This window comes from Hippichthys cyanospilos, chromosome 5 (assembly GCF_059441005.1).
Source record: "Hippichthys cyanospilos isolate Australia breed blue-spotted pipefish chromosome 5, RoL_Hcya_1.0, whole genome shotgun sequence".
NCBI classification, from domain to species: Eukaryota; Metazoa; Chordata; class Actinopteri; order Syngnathiformes; family Syngnathidae; genus Hippichthys; species Hippichthys cyanospilos.
In genome coordinates, this window is record NC_142373.1 from 12,988,708 (window position 1) to 13,009,409 (window position 20,702).

A 20,702-nucleotide genomic window follows, 5' to 3' on the forward strand; every position below is an offset into this window, starting at 1 on the left:
CTAATTTGATCTTTTTTACTTTTGTGAAAAGAACTCTACACCTTTTTTTTCAAACTGAGAAAATTAGTTGAAACAGGAAGCAAACTATTGCTCAATTGTTATGGTGACACGCCTGCAAAAGGTTGTCATCCTTTATTTTCTTTATTAAGTTTTATAATGATGCGTATTGTTTTTAGCGACACAATTTATTAGCAGACAAGCCAGAAATAAAACAAATGATGTTATGTGATCTACAGTATCTTCTGTAGTTGCTGAAAAAAGAGATACTCTTACAAAGCTAGTTTATGAAATCAAAGTATTCTCTTTTCAGTCTTTAATTTCTCATCCAAAATTACTTTTTGCTGATTATGGGCATTCTCCGCAATAGATTTTTCTGGGGGGCAAGCAAATAGACCTGTAATTTTGAACCTTTTTACAATGATGCACCCCCTGAAATTTTTTTGAAGCCGAGTACCCCCTTAGCTCAAATGGGGGTGCATGAAGACCCTTCAGGGGATTTCTGCAAATCCCATTGAATTGTTTTCTTCACTTTCAGGAACAGTACTTGTTTGTTTTCAAAATAAGAGCGAATGAATCGGAAGATGAAGGAATGTATCGCTAAATTATGTTCTAACGACTCCTTCGCAAAAGTATGTGTTTATTTTGTCGAAGTTTCTGCCTTCAAGAGTGTTAATAGTTTTTTGTTTTTCTTCCAAGCAACTTTAAAATTCAAGCGTTTCCTCCGCCGGATTGTGAGCCACTTTGCCTCTTGTTTACCGCAGACATGTGTCTGGTGGCCCGAGGCGGCTGCAGCCACATGTGCACGGTGGCGCCGGGGACAGGGGTCGTGTGCTCGTGCCCCCCGGGACTTCACTTGGACTCCGGCAACAAGACATGCGAGGTGGTGGACTACTGCAGCCGCCACCTGAAGTGCAGCCAAGTGTGTGAGCAGTACAAGACCACAGTCAAGTGCTCCTGTTATCCCGGATGGAGGCTGGACCCGGACGGAGACAGCTGCCACAGCACAGGTACCGCGCCGCCCCGGGGACGCCGGCTTATGCTAATTTGTGGCCCTGCCGCCGTTGCATTTCATCCTTTGCCTCACTAGCTTCTTTGTAACTCGGGATCGTTGCTGTTGTTGCTGACCACACAGTTTGGAACTTTAATGAGAGAGCCATATATGGTGCTTATTAATACAAAAGAAGCATACGTTGTCAGGTTAAAAAAAAAAAAAAAAAAGACCTCAACAAAAATTTTTTGGGGGGCCTGCATTAAGAATTGTCTGTGGAATATTCTTAGTTCTACCCATCCGCACTTTTGGAGCACATTATTGCTACATTTTAAAGTCTGTCACGTGACGGGGGGCCAGTCTCCATCACTGGTTCTCAAATGGGGGTACGCAAACATCTGAGGGGACGTATCAGCAAATCGTTTTTTGTTTTGAACTAATTCGGGCCCAAAGACATCATTTTTCCCTTTAATTAAGAGTCCAGACATTTGAATTAAGAAGTATAAAGTAATTAATGAATGGAGTAACATTGTAATCTATTACTTGATGTACCAAAATGCTGAAAGTGTTTTTTTTTTTAGGTTGGACAATTTTAGGTGCTAAACTAAGTACTAATCCATTACTTTAGGAAATCAAGTACTAAAGTAATCGATTACCTTAGGTACTAAGTATTAAGGTAATACTTTAGGTACTAGAGTGGGTGTCACCAACTCCGGTCCCATCCAGTATTTTTTCAGTGTAACCCTCTTCTGCTGCATCTTCAAATTAACATGATCGTTATCGTGCTCCTGCAGAACTTCCTGATGAACTCATCATATGAATCATATGGCTCATCTGCCGGCAAATTCAATTCAAAGCATACATGTTTTACAAAGGAGTCACTATAACACAATTAAGCAAAAAGTTGCTTGGTCCCATTCAATTTCCCATTCAATTTACTCTTAATTTGAAAAGAGAACATGTCCTGTTCTTTCCATTAAATTGTTTCATTAGTAATGATTGTCTCTGTATAAAACTTAACAAAAGAAAGGCATACTTGCATAGCTTTCACTCTAACCCAATCAAGCAAAAATGTTCTTCATGTTCTTATCAATTTGCTCCTAGTTTGAAAAAATGCACTGTTCTTGTCATAAAATTGTGTCATTAGTAATGCCAAACTGCATTGGTATAAAACATAAAGTCATACTTTTTGCAAAGGAGTGACTGTCACACAAGCATAAAGTTGATTCATGTTCCAATCAATTTTCTCTTAAGTTGAAAAGCAGTGCTTCTTTCACGGCATTCATTAAATTAGATATGCTCCTAAAAAGCCTTCACGCACCCCCCTTTTCAGAACCGCAGCATTAAAACAAGTTTAATATCGACCTGATAACCTAGAATGTTGAATAAGAAACTGTCCAACCTTTTGACTGACTTAGTTCAAGCTCTGTTTGTTTGTCGGGTAGTGCATTTGCATACTTATTATTAAAACAAAAGTATAAATACATGCGGAAACCTTTTCTTTTCTCAAAAGCGGCGCTACTCTGCAAAACAGGAAGAAAAGGTGGTTTTGGAGGTCAGATTCGAATCTCATTCAATTATCATTGACATGCCAATGCTGGCTTGTGAACGTCTCTTTCTATCTGCGTCGATGCGGCGCCCGCCCACAAACCGCAGCTTTCATCACCTTTGTAGACACTTTCCTAAAATCTTTCACAAGCGCAGACACTTTGTAAATGTTGCTTCCGAGTATTTCCGATGTTATTGAATGAGCGTGTTTTCATGAGGCTGCTCCGTAACCACTTAAAATAAGACAGCGATCTCCCACACACACACACACACACGCCACACACACACACACGTACGCACACACAACGTTGGCGTGTCACGGCCAGATTAATGGACCTTGTTTTGATTACTCGCTTCTCTATTTTCATTTCAAGACTGATGGCATTCGCAAGTCTAATCACACATTAACGTGAAAGGGAACACAAGCATTTTCTCTCTGGAAGCCCATCAAAATTGTCGCACTTCATCATAAATCATACTTTGCATGCAAACAAAAACAATTCAATCTGGAGAGAAGTGTTATTGGATTCTTTGTGATATCCCAAGTGTGCTGCCGCTACACCTTTTTCTTTGCGCATCCTAGTAATTAAAAAAAACAAAGAAAAAACTTTCTTAGAAAAAAATGAAGCGCAGATATTTTCCGTCATTAAAGCAAGGGAGCCATTTTAACTGCATTTGCTGAGTCATTTTAAGTATTTACTTCGACTTTAAACAAATATCTTAAAGGACCCAACAAATTAGTGCATGTTTTTGAGGCATTCATTTGATTACTTTATTGAGCATGTACATCCTGTTTTTTGTGTGAGTTGGCTATTCTGGAAGCAGAAATCTTTTGGCGCATTAAACCGAGTCTCGCTGGGCAAACTTTACTCGTGCAAGCGCTGCTGCTGCCAGTTTAAGGACTTGTCACTAGATTTAGCAACTTAAGCACAAAAATGTTGACTCAAAAGAGCCGTTCTATAAATAAATGCACTGTGCAACTTGCGATCGCAACCAATTAACGTGAAATACGCAGGGCAGCAATGTCAAGCATTTTCATCTTCAGTCAAAATATGTAGCTTTACGATAGACGGGCTTTCAGAACTATAGCTTCACCCTTTCTGTAACGACAACAAAATATGTTCAGAGGTGACAAAAGTACCGTCTTGACTTCTGTATAAGTAGCTACCGCTCCTAAATTAGCTAATGATGATAAGAACTGGAAAAAAAAAAAAGGCTCAGCGAGGCCCTTTAAAGGGATAGTGAGTAAGATTTAGACCGGTTTTCATTACGGCCAGCAGGAGGTGCTGCTGGTGCTGCATTTACCATTGTCCGTAGCTATAACAAACATGGCCGCCTCCGGAGAAGGGCCACCCCGCATGTGATAACATTGAATAACTAGACCTATGATTGTATGAGGGCTGCGGAAACTTGGGAGAATTAACGCTCGCTCTTGCCACACTCTGGTGCACCGTGTGTTGTGTGTTATTGAAGAAAACATCACTGGGCATGGCAAAGTCAAGTCAAGTCAATTTTATTTATAGAGCACATTTAAATGATTTCTCAGCCATGCATTTGCATCGTTTAAAAAAACAAACCATTTTCCATTGACACAATAGGGGACATAGGTCTCAAGAGGGTCAGTGGAGCGTGGCAATCCATGCGTCACTGGGCCGTGTTTTAAACCCTCAGGGAAAAAAAAAAAAATGGATAACTGATCTGTATCCCTCTCTTGGTTCTCGCTCTTCTTTGAACATGTCTTCAGATATTATCTTCAAGACCTGTACGATGTATTTAGATACAAATTCACACAATAGGATTCTCTAATGCGACCCTCAATGTAGAATAACTTGTAACATATCTCAAGTAAATTCCAGAGCAAGGCGTAATCTACTTAGGGGAATTACATCCCACCGACTATATCTATGTATAAAAAATATAATCATGTATTAGCTGTTGCGTTGTGTGTATAAGCTCCATTTAAAGGCGATCACAGCTTGCCACTTGGAGTTGATGTCACACCATCAATTAACGGAGCCCCCGGTGTCATACTCTCAATATAAACAAGCTCCTGGTTTGCTGTCACTTTCCCTGCTCAGATCCCTTTGAGGCTTTCATCATTTTCTCAATTCGCCACGAGATAAGACGAATAGACCTTCACAAGAGGGACTACAGCCTGCTCGTACCCGGCCTGAGGAATACCATTGCGCTGGATTTCCACTTTAATCGCAGCCTCCTTTATTGGACAGATGTGGTGGAGGATAAGATCTACAGGGGACGGCTCTCCGAGACAGGAGGTGGGACAACATATGAGCGCATGGTGTATGTACACAAACGACTTAAGTGATGTACTAGCTAAAGAGACCCTCGTGGGTGATAACAGAGCATTTTATTCGCCGCTTCTGACACACATTCAAGTCTTATACAGAGTCTAGTGTTTCTGGGTGAGAAAAACATGTCAAAGGACAAGGTACTTTAAAAAAATAAATAGAAAAAATGTTTTTGCTAGCATTGTGAGATGGTATTGTTAATGCCTCATTGAGAGAATTTTTGTCGTCAGGGGTGACTGGGATCGAGGTGGTCGTACAGCACGGCCTGGCTACCCCGGAAGGCCTGGCTGTGGACTGGATTACAGGAAAACTCTACTGGATCGACAGTAATCTGGACCACATTGAGGTAGCCAAACTCAACGGACAGATGCGTACGACGCTGATTGCCGGGGGGATGGAACATCCGCGGGCCATCGCTCTGGATCCAGGGCAAGGGTATGGAATACCTTCTTTCACTATTACTGGACTATGAGCTGCGTTTGTTGGAAAACAGACTTAATTAGTATTTAGTCAAATTATTTAATCTTTACACCCAAGGCATTTCAGATCAAAGGGAAAGACGGCGCTGAAATTTTGTCCTGATGCTGACATGTCCAAGTTACACATGGCACCACCTCTAAGATATTACCGCGTTTTCCGCACTATAAGGCACACCTAAAAGTTTTAATTTTTTTTAAAAAGCTGATGGTTCGCCTTATATCAATATTGAGATTGGGATTCGTAGATGGGGAATGAACTGATAAAATAAATTTGACCTGTTTCTTTTGTGTGTTTACAGTTGAACATATTGACATTGAGTTATGATGCTATTGAGAGTTTAGAGTTATTATTTGAGTTATTGTTATTACTTTGAGTATTACTATATTGTGCTTGAAAAAGTTTTAAAACATGTCATTAATTGAGGGTGCGCGTTATAATCTGGTGCGCTTTATGTAGAAAAGGTTTTAAAATATGTCGTTAATTGAGGGTGCGCCTTATAATCCGGTGCGCCTTATAGTGCAGAAAATACGGTACATTACCAGGAATTGGCTAAAATACTGTGAGAATAATGTGGAAGGAAATGACACAAAAATGATCAAAATACTGCACCAGGGTTAAATTGAAGAGCTTATTGGTTTTCACTCGGCTACATGGATGTGAAACGGTTCAATACATATGATTTGAGATAAATACAGTATACACTGGATATAAAAAGTTTAAATGTTTTTGGAAGACAAAAAAAAAGAAGAAGCTTTGCAAATTTACTGTATGAGAGGGTGTGTTCACTTGCGCGAACACAGTTCATTTATTATTTTATGTCCCCTTCTCATAAAAAAATAAGTTATTTTTCAATAAGCTAGAAAGTCTTGGTGTCTTTTTGTTTTCATATCCAGAAAATGTCTGGTTTGAGCAGGGCTGTGTAGGCTTTTTACAGTACATCACTGTTTTGTTTTCTATTTTAGGAAAAACATACTTAATGTGCAGATCCTATTGGCCTTTCACTTTGCAAAGTGCAACTGGTCAATACATATGAGTTATGTATACAGTGAATATAAAAAGTCCACACGCCCTTGCAAAATAAAGATTAGAATTTTTTCATTAGGTGGAACGTTTTGGTGTCATTTTCTTTTAAATTTGAGCATGGGTGTGTAGACTTTTTCGATCACGGTGTGTTGTTTGAATGCCCTTTATTGACACCACTCAGATTCATCTTAACAAGGGGTGGCAAGATAAACATGACTTCCCCTGCATACAGATTCAAAATATTGATATTGGGCGGTACGGATGGCGGCCTCAAATTGCGAGCTTATCCTTGATTAATGCGTCACGGTGCTTGAACTCTGACTGTACACTGAGGCAAGAATATTTCCAGATTAAAGCAAAAAGGCAGACATTGCTAAAATCAATTTACCACTCTTAAGACTTGTGTAATCTGCTCCTGCTCGCTCCCTCTCGCTACTCTTAACACATTTGGGAGGACGGCTAAACGCTACGGCCATCCCGTCAAGGATTAATGGCCGCTCTCTGTGCTCTTCCATTCCCAAGCAATAATTCTAATCTAATTACTTGAATCCACTCAAAGCAGAGGTCCATTGATCAGCCGGACCTTATCAAGGCTATCGAGCCGGACGCGGGGTATTTGGTCCCTGCAGTTTGGCTGACGTCACTTAGGCCGTTTTGTCTTTTGTTCAAGTTGACTTTGCGAAGCAGAGCAAAATCTGTTTTGCCGGAACGGGGCTCCGGATGCTGTTAACGGTCGCGCGGATGGTGTTCATTTTCAGGCCTCATTGAGCTGTGAAAAGTCATAATCAAACAGATGGTCTCCGGTTTCAAGGTCTGTCGCAGGTTGCGCCGAGGTCGCGGCTGGCTCTTGTTGTGGGACGCGGACTGCATCTGTCAATAAGGGCGGGCGCTCCAAAATGGATTTGCTTTGTTTTACCTACCATAAAATTAACAACAATAACAAAGGCGAAATATTTCAGTAGAGCTGGCCAATATGGCCCAAGAATAAAATCTCGATTTATTTAAAGCAGAGATTTTTGTTTATTCTTCTTTGTTTGTTAATTTTTTTCTTTGTTAAAAAATACAAAGCCTTTTATATTGGTAGTGAAGCAGCGGTTTTAACCAAGTAGCGTAAAATGTTACAATGTTCTCCACTGGCTGTTAATTTCCACGTTTTCTTGCAATGTTGCGTGTAGTACACAAACATGTTTTCACTTTGCTCAGAAAGATTTTTTTCATAGGATTCTCTTCTGGACTGACTGGGACGCTACTTTCCCCCGTATTGAGGCTGCGTCGATGAGTGGACAAGGTCGCCATATTGTTTTTAAAGATATGGAGATTGGAGCTTGGCCCAATGGACTCACATTGGATCATCTGGAAAAGAGGATTATTTGGACTGATGCTCGGTACCCAAGTGTTTATTTTCAGAAGCGTGGAGATTTGCAAATGCATTTGATTGTACTTGTAGGCAAAGTATTAAAAGCAGGGCATTTTTTTTCCCCTTACTCCAATGAATAGGGATTTGAGTGCTGAATATGCAAAAAAACATAAAACATTGATCAATACTTCCCCAATTTTTGAACATACTGGTATAATGTGACCAAAAGCTAAAAAAAAAAAAAGCACATCTGAGTGCCCTGTTCATTTTTTTCCTACGTATTTGTACAAATTTGACCACATGCTACAACAAAAACGTCAGATATCCTGTAGTATTATGAAAACAAAAAGTTATGTTTTTAGCACGGAGCCTACTGGTATATTTGAATGTATTTGTAAGAATATTCTATACAGTTGAAGAGCTGTTTCAACATGGATACGGAGTTTTGCTGCGCTCTCTTTTAACAGCTCAGACGCCATTTTCTCGGCGCTCTACGATGGCAGCGGCGTCATCGAGATCCTCAAGGGCCACGAATACCTGTCCCATCCTTTTGCCGTCTCTCTTTTCGGAGGAAATGTGTACTGGACCGATTGGCGGACCAACACTTTGGCCAGAGCCAATAAGTGGACGGGGAAAAACGTCACCGTCATCCAGAAGACGAGTGCTCAGCCTTTTGACTTGCAGATCTTCCATTCCAGTCGGCAACCGCAAGGTGAGAACTTCTGCCTTATTTAGTCATTCAATCTCAGACATAATTTCACGTTTTTTGTTGTTTTTTTTTTTTAGTAATTTAAATTTATAATCCGAGGTACTTCTTTCCATATGTTTTATGTTTTTTTCAAGTTATTGAATAAAGGAGGGTCTAAAACGCCTGGAACTGAATGACTGAACTTGTGGAGTGACAACATATCCCGAGTGCACGTTGCTATAATTTGAATCATTTTTTTCAAAGAGAGAAAATAGTTTTGGGGGTACGTGTTGGCACTCAGAGGGTATGTGAAATATAATATAATATAATTCTGTGACAGGAACAGGACGTTATTCTTTTCAAACTAAGAGCAAATAAATCAGAACATGAAGCAAATTATTGCTTAATTGCGCTATAGTGGCTCCTTTGCAAAATGGTCTATCTCTCATAAATCATTAGTAACACAATTTTTCAGCAGACGTCAGAAATAAAACAGACAATTATACACCGTATAGCTTGCAGAATTGCTGAATGAAACACGCCAAAATATAAAATTTGACCATGTGTGATTGGAGTTATAAAAAGTTTTAAAGATGTAAAGTTTTTAAAAAGTCTCAAGTACTCCCTAAAATGATATAATGATATAATATTATGAAGATCGTCTAATTAACCTTCTCTTTTATTTGCATTAGTGTCAAAATCCCAAATTTAATACCCCTGCCACCATTTGAGTGCAAATTGTATAGCGTAAACGTGTATGCATAAACGAGTATTATCAAAACGGTAATCGGGTTTACGCGATTTCATGCTTCCTCTGCTTTCCTTACCGTGCCGCCAATTAATGATCATTTTCTTCCTGTAGCGGCATTAGCAATATTGTTCAGGATAGATAAACATCATCAAATTTGGTTTGTGTTTCTCACGATGAGCATGCCTAATCCTTTCTTAGATATTAAAAAAAATCAAACCGCGCATTTGTGTGCACGATGCTTCGTTGAACATTTGAGCGGAAAAGCGAAGACGAGGAGCAGTGGCTGTCATGTGATGTGACAAAGAATGGAAAAATAATGGGCTACAATATGCAGCTGCTCTCAGATGCCGGTGAATGGCGCAGGCTCTTGAAACACAAAGCAACGGGTGCTTCACCGTAAGAGTCGGCGAACAATCATTTGCAGATTACAAAGCGCACAACAGTCCTATTACTGAAATTTGCATAATTCATAAATGATTGACTTTTACTAACGACGACAACCGCAAAGAACCCTGCCCTCGTAGCTAAATGACAAAGGCACATAAAATATATTCCATAAGTACTTCATCGTTATTTTTTTGTGCCACGTGCTACAGAATCGATACGTCTGACTGCCAGAAGGTGTAAAAAAAAAATTCACCGTACCACCAGCAATTTGTTTTTTCCGGATACAGGCTGAAGTAGTAGATGGTTGACGAATATTATACATATTTATTTTATTGATTTAGAGACTAGTGGCAGAATCTTAAAACGGAAATCAACACAAAAAAAATTCTGTACTGTGATACTCATATCAGCGAAAAAGCTTGAACTATCTGAACAGAGTTTGCACACGTAGTATATTTATTGTGAATTTTTCCTCCGCCGTTTCTTAAAACAATCAGCGAGAAGTGCTTTGTTTTCTTTTGTTGATGCTTTCTGCTGGATTTTTCTAATAAATATAGGTCACAGTAAATGAGTTTTCGCAAATACTTTCCAAGCGTTGGCAAATGAGATGCTTTTATCTCTTTTTCTCACTTCACAGCAAAAATGTATTTTCCCTTGTCCTTTTTTGACACCCAAGTCAGCATTTTCATTGGATTTGAGTCAAAGCAGGCATACGTATTTGTTTACTTGCCATTGCAAATTTCGTCGTCTCAAAGAGCCTTCTTTGAATTTGTTTTCTTTTCTCTTTGCTGCTATCAGCCTCAAACCCTTGCGGGGAGAATGATGGACGCGGTCCCTGCTCGCATCTGTGTCTCATCAATTACAACTCCAGCGCATCCTGCACCTGTCCGCACCTTATGAAGCTCTCGCCCGACAAACAATCCTGCTTTGGTGAGCGTTAACATTTGTCATTTTTTACACTTTCCTTTGGTGACAGTGCGGGCGTAGGGTTGGAGATTAGCAATTACGGGAACACTGTTTGATTGACGTCAATAATATCCCCTTTGTTTACATGGGCACCAGTAGCCTCCCTATCATATCCAATTTCAGCTTGTAGACTCTTTGAGGCTTTGGGAAGTATTCATATATTTTTTTTTTTTTTTTGCCTTGCGATAAAGTCCCTGTAAAGTAGAGCTGGCTGTTATAGCCAAAAATCTGAAACATTTTTTTCCACTTATTCTGGATGATTCTGAGTTTAATCTATTTGAATTGATGTTAATTGAATAAACCCTAAAAAAGATCATTTGATTATTATTCCGAACATAATATGAAAGATTCATAGCTTGAATTATACGAAATAAAATTTGCTCTATCGCCCAGCCCTACTGTGAAGTCAAAATCATATCTTCTAAATTTGATTGAGAGGTTTTAACAACACTGCCCAATTTGAATAATGGGGAAAACTCTCGAAAATGAGGCTTTAAAATCATGAAGCCTTACCAAATAAGCAAATTAACATGAAACAAAACATTTTTATATCATCACAATTGAGTTCTACATTATTGGCACATTCTCATTAGTTACCTCCAAATAGGGCTTAGAGATATGGCCTCCAAAATATTGTTTCCTTTTTTTTTTTAAACTCTCCCAGTCGGTCTGGACAATTACCATTTTACTCAATTTTTATTGATGTCATAAACTCAACAAAGATAAATCCTATTCAAAATGTCCCAATAATAATATATATTGTCTATAAATCTATTCATGTAAACTTAACACCGTGCATAACTTGCTCAAATGCTGCTTTTATATAGTTTATAAATATATTTTCCTAATCACCAGCATGCTACCATTTCATGAATTAGCTAATCTTCAAAACGCCCATCCGTCCATCCATTTTGGAAAAGATGTATAAGAACAAATTATCCATAAATTCACTATATAGACATTCTGAAGGGATAGTCCATCTACTTAGCCGTTTTCACGAGTAAAACATAATTTTTCTGTCTGTAATAACTTGTCCAAATTATTTTTTGCGTAAAATTAATTAATGTAAATTTTGACACTTGCTGTCAACTGAGAAAAGAAAATCACGCGCTGAAGGCTCAGTTAAGCCCCAATCAGAGTGTGAACGTCACATGACCAACAGGTGAGCTGCCGTTACCCAAGCGTTGAGCACACGAGATGTATTTTTTTAGGTATAAACTGAGTTACCAAATTAATTATATCTAAAATAGTATCATTTTACTGCTGAAAATGCCTTTGTGATTTAAGGCCTTGTCTACAAAACAGATTTCCTGGCATGGTTACATCACTAAAAATGATAAAAAGGAAAAAGCTCTCTCGTGTACTCTGTCTCATAAAACAAATACATTTCTCAATTGCAGCTTTGAAAAGGTTCCTGCTGTACGCGCGGCGCTCGGAAATCCGAGGCGTTGACATCGACAACCCGTACATGAACGTCATGACGGCCCTAACGGTGCCGGATATCGACGACGTCACTGTCGTGGATTACGACGCCGAGGAAGAGAGGATCTATTGGGCCGACGTGAAAACCCAAACAATCAAACGTGCTTTTGTCAACGGCACCCAGCTGGAGACCGTCATTTCCTCAGGTGGGCCCATTTCTTGAGTTTTTCGCGCACGCGCCATCGCTTATTCGGCGTTTTTTCCGCCAGACATCGTGAACTGCCGCGGCCTGGCTTTGGACTGGCTTTCCAGGAACTTGTATTGGCTTAGCTCGGAGAACGACGAGTCGCAAATCAATGTCGCTCGCTTTGATGGCTCCCTGAAGACTTCCGTCGTCCACGGCATTGATAAACCGAGGTGCCTCGTAGTGCACCCCGTCAAGGGGTAAGTAGATTATCCCAGTCTGTAGGCCTCCTTGCTTTGTCGTCGTCATTGAATGGAATTAACATCTGACTGACGGCCAAGACGGAAGGGATCAGTCAGATCAACCGTTATCGGGATGAACCTCATCGATTAGTTTATTTTAACGATTAATAAGTTCTATTATATGATAAACAGGATATCCTGTGGCCAAAGTGAAGTTGGGGGTACGTTTCAGTCGGTACGCAGTGTTATAACAGAATTTAGGCACCCAATCACACCTAAGGACAATTTAGTATGTTCAATACACCTGCCATGCATGCTTTTGGAGTGTGGGAGGAAGCCGGAGTGCCGGGGGGGGTGAACGTGCTAACCACTGAGCCGCCTAGGAATACTATAGCTTTTCTTTTTAAATTAGGAGCAAATTGATTGGAACATGAATCCACATTTTGTTGAAGTGTAAAATAGAGATCGTTTTATATAAACTATGCCTTTATTTTACTCCATTTTATACTGATGCACTTTGTCATTACTAATGAAACGATTTCACAGCAGTATTTTTATTTAATTTATAGGAACAATAAAGGGATGTTTTGCTTATTTTGTTATAATGTCTTCTTTGCAAAACATAAGCCTTTATGTCCAATTCATACTGATGCACATTGTCATTACCAATGGCATGAAGTAATTTTTTCCATCTAGAAATAGTATACGCTGGTTTTCACATGAACAGTGCAAAACATGATAAAACAAAGACTTAAAACAAAGTCTCTTGGCACCTCTTGGCGTATTCTCTTCAACAACTTCAGATGTTACATTACTTGTTTAATTTCTGACTATTCTCCTGGAAAATTGCATTATCTGTATAAGCCTTAACAAAATAAAGTGCACCATTGCATCGCAGTTTCGCAATAAGATGCTTCGCGATCAAATTAATTTACTCTTAATTCGAAAGGAAACCTGTTCCTGTCACAGCATTAAAACACATTCACTTAGATTTGCTGATATCTGCAGAAACCCGGTTTGAATATCCCTTACCCTCTGAAGTGCCTTCATGTACCCCCATTTGAGAACCACGACTCAAGTGGGTCATTGATTGGAAAAAAAAAAAAAAAAAATCCACAAGGAGGTACCTCATTGAAAATAATTTGAAAACCACTGGTCTCACTGTTCTCCCGTCCCCCAGGAAAATCTATTGGACGGACGGCAACACTATTAACATGGCCAACATGGACGGAAGTAACAGCAAGGTCCTCCATCAGAACCAGAGGGAACCTGTCGGTCAGTACCGCCGTGCTTGCAGCATACTAAATTAGACCGCCCACCATATGATCCAAATGGGAACGCAATCTGGCTTTTCCCACTCATGACGTCAGTCTAACACACACACACACACACACACACACACACACATATACAGTACAAGCAGAACAAAGCATCCTTACCACATGATAGAACAGTGAAGCAAACAAAAGCCTTCCCATGGAGTCTTCTTTGTTTTTTTCCTGTCATGCCGTTATAATGAGGACAAAGAATGTGTCTCTACATATTCAGGATTCATTGTAAAGTACTTAAAGATGAACATGCATTCAACTCTGCCAGCCGGCGTACACGTTTGTAAGACGGGCGTAATTGTGACAATTTCACACGATTAAGGCCATTCGGATATTGTGCTTACCTGCGTGTCCTTGTATAGCGTAGACTGGATCGGCGGAAAATGAAAACCATCAAAAGGACTCTTTGTAGGAAACGGTTTTCAAAGAACATGTTTAAAGAGAAAATTCGCTGGAGCATATCACCAGGCAATCATAAGAGATGTAGTATACATATAAATGCAGCTGTGATGATATGCAGTAGAACATATAATAGTTTTTTTTTTTTACAACATTTCTACAAGCAGCAATCGAGATAAGAAAGCGTTACCTGACTTGAGACGTGTCCAGAAAGTATCTGCAGTGAGGCTCCATTGTCTCTTGACTATAATGAGGACAAAACTTTAGAAAATGGACGGATGGATTCAGACTAATGATCCCATGTGAAACTAGATTGGTTTTAACTCAATTTCCAGGGCGTACCAACTTGCGCAATATCAATAAACCATTAAGTGTTTTAGTGTGAAACCATGTTCTTTGTCAGCTCACGGCTTTATTTTGATTTGCGAGAATTTAAATGATAGGGGTATTAAAATTGTTCAGCCGTGTTCCTCTGTTAAAAGTTAATATTTAGTCTATAATTTATTTGGTGAGTTAAATACTATTGAGTAATATCTATAAAAATACGTTTGGACTTGCTGTTGACTGAATCTCGTCGAATTGGGAACGATCCACGATAAAAAGTTGATGGGAGCAGACGAGCTGGCATTTTGCAGTAGGATCATTTTCCAGTTTTTTTAAATGTAGCCGACCTGCAGCTACGGCAGTAGGATGAATGGGAGTCATTTTCAGCAGCACAGGACAGGACAGGACTTTTTTTTCTTTTTTTTTTTTTTTTTACTATGTGTGATGAGGAGTGAGTGAAAATCCACTCATGTGCCACCCTCTTTCGCACCCCTGTTGTTTGAGGCAAACCTTTTGAAGCGTACATTTTATTCTCTCGGACTCAAGGTCAAAACGAATCGTACTCACTGTGATCTTTTCTGCATTTCTTCACCTCCTTGGCCTGTCAGCAGGTCGTGCCATGATTCACAGACATCATTTATGATGCTGGGGTGGATCTGAGAATGAGAATAAATTAATGATGCATTGTGAATGTGAATCTGCTGAACATAAATCCAACTCATAGTGGGAGATGTCCAGAAATCTCAACGTGCTTTCCAAATCCCACATGTTGATAGCAGACGTGTATTTAAAATCATAGATGGACAATCTGTCACCTCTGGCAGACTGTCGGACAGTGCGTCACTAATAGGCCGTTTTGCTGATGAATAACGAGAAACCTAAATAGAAATAAATTTTAAAAAAAGACGCAATGGGTTTTTTGTCCATCATTATAATTGTCACTACTCTGGCAGAGGTGAGATTCCTTCGCCCCATCGCTGACGGACGGCCATTTTGTTACCGAACAAAACGACACCTAAAAACAGTGACATACTAAGCCTTTCCAGAATGTGTTTTTTTTTTTGTTTGTCAATGTTTTTGCCACTCCCATGGCAGGCGTATGTTTTGCCAACGAACATCGTACGACACCGACAAAAATTTGTAAAACAGCCAACAAAGCCACGGCAAAAGTATGGCCGAAATAAAACAACATAGTGATGCTTACAGTTTGGTCCGGCTTAAAAAAAGCACATTTTTGTCTCGCTTGTGTCTATTTTATGAAGACATCTGTCTCAAATATACAAACTTTGTCGGCCTGATAATCTGACAAGTTTATTATCCTTGTTTGTTTCCTTTCTTGGGTCAATGTTCACACTGAATTAAAGCCAATTTATTTCATCCTGATCGAATTCCACTGCTGTATCTGAACTACTGTTTTCTTGTTCATGCGAAACAATGTGAAATGAAAGCGACCGATTCCAGCTGGCCGCGATAATAAATCTCACCGTGTTGTGTTTTGCTTCACTCTCAGGTCTCTCGGTGGACTACGTAGCTAACAAGCTCTACTGGATTAGTTCAGCCAATAACACCATCAACAGGTGCAATTTGGACGGAAGTGGCCTTGAGGTACTCGAAACTGTAAAGAGGGAGCTCAAGAAGGGAACCGCTCTCGCTGTGATGGGTGAGTCTCTACCATTTGCATACATACACCATAAACCCGAAAAAGAACCTTGCCAGCTGGAAAAGCTTAAACGCAGAACGCCATTTTACTTTTACATTCTGTTTCTCCTCAGAGTGATTTGTGCAGGCATTTCTTCCCTTAAATTGACTGGGAGTGTTTCCTATTTAGAAAAGGCTTTATTATTGTGCTCACAAATGGTAGTGAAAAGGCAAGGTGACATAGAATAATGGCGCGCTGTAGCGGCATATTAGAAGGTATAGCGAAACAGCAGAATCGTGTCTGCTAGTCGCCATCAATCACAATTAATGTGGAGGAAATTGTTTGGAATGGAAGCGTGAGCAACACGACAAACTTTCTGAAATAGAGAGTTTTCACTTGCGGCCTGACAGTGCATTAGTCACTGAACAACAACTTCATGTTGTGGAATCTCCAGGTATGAATTTGGCTTCAAAACAAGCAGAGAAAGAAAATTAGACATGAAAGCTGAATCGGAATCTTCTCATTTTACTCAAATGCGCCATGGCATGTCGTTGTCAGGGAGGAAATGTTTGTGCACGTTTTAGCCGTGTAACTAGCGTTTTAATAAACTGTTAATTAATCAATAACACTTACAATGCGTTTGTTGTAAGAAAAAAAAAACACCCTGTGTATGATGAGGCGTTCTAGATGTTAAAAGTACTGTAACTGATTTTTAAATGTAAAATGAAAACCTTTCCAGTTTGACATGACTGCCTTAGTGCTGTGTTGCTACACATTTTTTTTTGTTTGAAAAAGTGCTTATGACACCTTTGTTCACAACTGAGCATTATCTTGTCACTTCCTTTGTATACAATGTCATTCAACTGTAGCGGTTTAGATAATGCTGATTGGTGCGCGTTTTAGCCAGCTAACTTGCATTTTAAGAAACTGTAACAGAGGCAGTGAGACAACACATTAGTTGCTACTTCCCTGTGCTAACTCAAAAAAAAAAAAAACACACACACACACACTCTCACACACGTCCTGGGTATGGTGAGGAGCCGTAGATGTTAAAATAAGAGATTTTTAAATGAAAACTGATCGGCGTGGCTACGTTAGCGCAGTCTTGCGTTAATTATTTCCAAAAAGACAATATGACAGCTTTGTTCACAACTGAGCATTATCTTGTCACTTCATTCATATACAACGTAATTCAATTGCGGTGGCTCGTATAATGCTAATTTGTGCGTGCTTTGCTAGCTACCGGTAATTATATCAATTCAAAGATCAATGGCGTAAATAAACAAGTCAGCCATGATTACATCAGATTCACCCAACGCCGGTTATGTCCTCGTCTACTGTGTCGCGATCAATTAGTTGGTTTTGTTTAAAGTAGTTAAGATTCATACTAGGCCGCCTCGCGAGTAAACAAGCAACACTCGATTTCTATCAGGTATGGAATGTCCGTCACGCAGCGAGAGACAGAAGCAGGCGTAAAATCGCTGAACACGGGTGGAATGAATTAGCCGTTTTATCACAGATCGCTGCGGGTTAAAATCAATCAATTCATTTTTCTTGTATTGTAGGCGCCCGACGCGAAGGTATTCACGTGGGCGCGATGGGGGTTGATGCACTATGCGAGGATGTCCTATAGCTCTGGAGTAATTGGATTGGCTGGAGGGATATGCAGGGACCTCTCTTTAGGAGGTGCGCCATTCATCAGCCCTGGACACGCCTTGAATCTAACAAGCAGTTGATGTGGAAATTGAATATGATGGGCCACAAGCGAGCAATCACCGCGAGCCCCCCGGCGTCAAATTAACATGGAGAGCAAAGCTAATCTAGGCCCGTGTGCCCTCCGGGGTCAAGTGTTTTGTAAACTTCGTGTCGACTGTCACTTGCGCTCACGGCGATTCTGATTTTGTTAACATGTGGCACTGGACCTCAAGCTATTAGTTTCAGTGGGATTTGTTCCCGTGTGTGTGTGGTGGGATCAACCATTAGAACGTATGACCTCAAAGGGACGGGTGTTGTTGCTAAATGGTCTGATATTAACAATGTAGTCCTGACTTAAAAACGAGATGTGTCTCTTGTGAATTTATTACAATGTGCTGATGAATTATATAGAACTGGACTGCCCAAATTACGCACTCATAATTTTTTGGGGGGTTGGATACCTTTTTCATTTAAAATTGTCCAAATGGTCCAACATTGAGCTTCTGTTAAACATGTATGCCTTTTTTTCCACCATTGTAAAACGCCATAAAAGTGCTAAAAATCATTGTACAGTGGACCCCACTATACGAAATTAATCCGTTCCAGGGTTGGGATTGTAAGGCAAGTCATCGTGTGGCGGGCAATAGAAACCTATGGTAACAAGCATCTTAGTGACACCGTGACGTCGACCAATAGCAGACCAGCATCTTAGTGACTTGTTGCAGCTTAGGCAGTTTGACATGAACAGAAAACAGGAGCAATCACCTAAAAAGGGCTGAAGAGGGAATCAAAACAAAATAAACACAGCCAATCCCACAGGTAATGACAGTTGTTGATGCTGTAAAGTGGGAAAAATGCTCCATAGAGGGGACAAAAAACTTAAAAAGACGTAAGCCGGGGACGTCGTAACCTGGGGGTCCGTCCACTGTACTTGCTATTGAGCATATTACAAGCTCATGTTTAACAAAACAAAAAATGTGTCAAACACATAATAAGCCACATCAAGTTTGCATACATCATTATCTACAAAGGCTCCAGTAAAGAGAAAATAAATGGCTTGTAAATTTGACACATGAAAGAGAAGAGTGTTGTAAACAACCCACCAAATTTACATGACGCATTGCTAGCTAGCTAGGGGTGCATCACAATTGCAACAGATAACTACATACAGTACTGTCACGAAAGTATCTTCAAACATGTGTAATGTATTTTGAAACAAATTCATAACCTTACTTTACAGGGTATTTAATATCCATTTATACACATATATCAGTCTGAAGAGGAAACCAAAATGCCGCCGTATGCTAACTGCGTAGGAGCCGTGACAAACAGCGAAGTAGCCGCCACAGTCCAGGCGCTCTGAAATTATGATTCTTTGAAGTTATGACTTCCACCAGCCTCCTTCCACCTTCCGCTAAAATGTTGTGATGGGGTGACTGCACCGCAAGCTCCACGCGCCCTACTTGGCAACCAATCATCTTTCAAATTTTGACAATTATTGCCATAACACAAATCCAAAACTAATATAGTGGATGTCATGAGATGTTTGTCGTATCTTAAGTCAAAAGTCAACACTAAACTTGGTTTTTATCTCGTGTGGCAGTTTTATAGTCATGCATACAGTAAATCTGCTGGGTTCTTCCAGCTGTGTGTGAAGGTTGCATACACACTTTTGCCCATTTTGTCGTGAAATGAAAATATCAGCGGTCCGCCTAATCAAACAAAAATACAACCCAACATCAAAATGGATGTGGTCCAAACAGACTGATCCCAAATTCGGACAACTGTTGTACTAAAAAGATTTCATAATTAAATCGTTGTTTGCATGAACATTTTTTGGTGACATATTTTGGTTGGGATCTACTTTTTTTAACTGCATTTTTTTGTTCTCAAATTAGACTATGTCAGTGTTTCTAATTTACAATCAAGGCAAAACATTTTTTAACTTAAAAAAAAGGTATAAAACACAGAACTGTGTCAACTGTGCCTGATTTGTTAAACTCTGGAACCTCGTTTGTGGTGGTATCTCTAGGTGTATAATATTACCAGAAACTTCAGACGATACACATAAATAAGTAGAACTTCAACAAAAACTTTTAAGAAACTTAACAAAAAAATGAAATCACAAATGAAATGTTGATATGTTCCAATTCATTTGCTCTTAGTCTGAAAAAAGTACTTTTGCTGCTGGAAAAGCAAAACATTTTCATGTTCTAATCACTTTGCTCAAAATTTGAAAAGTAAAACATATTATTACTGTCACAGCATTCAATTGCATTTAATTAGGCTTGATGAAACCTTGTTAAAACCTCACAAACCCCCATTTGAAATCCCTTAGCCAAAGTGTCAACGCTACATATATTAATATAGCAGAATATAATAATATTCTATTAATGTTATATCCATTTGTGTGCACCACCGAATGATCCAGCGGTACTAGTTCACGTAATGATTAGAACGTTTTCTTGAATCTGTGGCCACATCTTGTAAGGAAACAACCTTTTGTTGAGATGTGTTTCTATTTTTTCGGTTCCAGGTAGTAAACTGTGGTGGGCAGATGATGAATCCGCACAGCTGGGAAGTGTCAACAAGAGGGATGGCCGCAACTTTGTCAATGTGAGAAACAAGACCGGCGGGGTCGTTCACATGAAGGTGTACGACCGGGAAGGTCAGAAAGGTGTGTACGGTCTTCAGTCACATTTCTGCTGAATGGCACACTTCATTTTTTTCAAATTCATTTAGTTGTCGTAGATCATGTATAGAACGCATTCGGCTACAGAGTAAATGTGCTGTACGGGATAACAATGGAGTAACATTGCTGTCAAAAAGACGTTTGCGATTTTCACCATTCATATCCGTAAAAATGATAGCTTGTGAGTACAAGTCAAAATTTGGGGAGTATGACTTGTTTTTGTGTGAGTACGACTCTAAATTGAGTGAATATATTTTTCCTTGACTACGAATCGAACAAA

At 39.6% G+C, this 20,702-nt stretch overlaps 1 protein-coding gene across 1 annotated transcript in view; it reads left to right on the forward strand.

The window, feature by feature from the left end:
• The window catches only part of LOC148423597 (low-density lipoprotein receptor-related protein 1B-like), a 247,169-nt gene that overhangs the window by 144,546 nt on the left and 81,921 nt on the right, over window positions 1–20,702 (forward strand). The window contains exons 24-34 of the mRNA XM_088415013.1: window positions 762–1,007; window positions 4,615–4,812; window positions 5,076–5,280; window positions 7,569–7,733; window positions 8,173–8,417; window positions 10,330–10,461; window positions 11,898–12,125; window positions 12,189–12,363; window positions 13,526–13,620; window positions 15,907–16,056; window positions 20,267–20,407. Coding sequence (XP_088271139.1) covers window positions 762–1,007; window positions 4,615–4,812; window positions 5,076–5,280; window positions 7,569–7,733; window positions 8,173–8,417; window positions 10,330–10,461; window positions 11,898–12,125; window positions 12,189–12,363; window positions 13,526–13,620; window positions 15,907–16,056; window positions 20,267–20,407 — 1,980 coding nt within the window. The remainder of the gene's footprint in view (window positions 1–761; window positions 1,008–4,614; window positions 4,813–5,075; window positions 5,281–7,568; window positions 7,734–8,172; window positions 8,418–10,329; window positions 10,462–11,897; window positions 12,126–12,188; window positions 12,364–13,525; window positions 13,621–15,906; window positions 16,057–20,266; window positions 20,408–20,702) is intronic.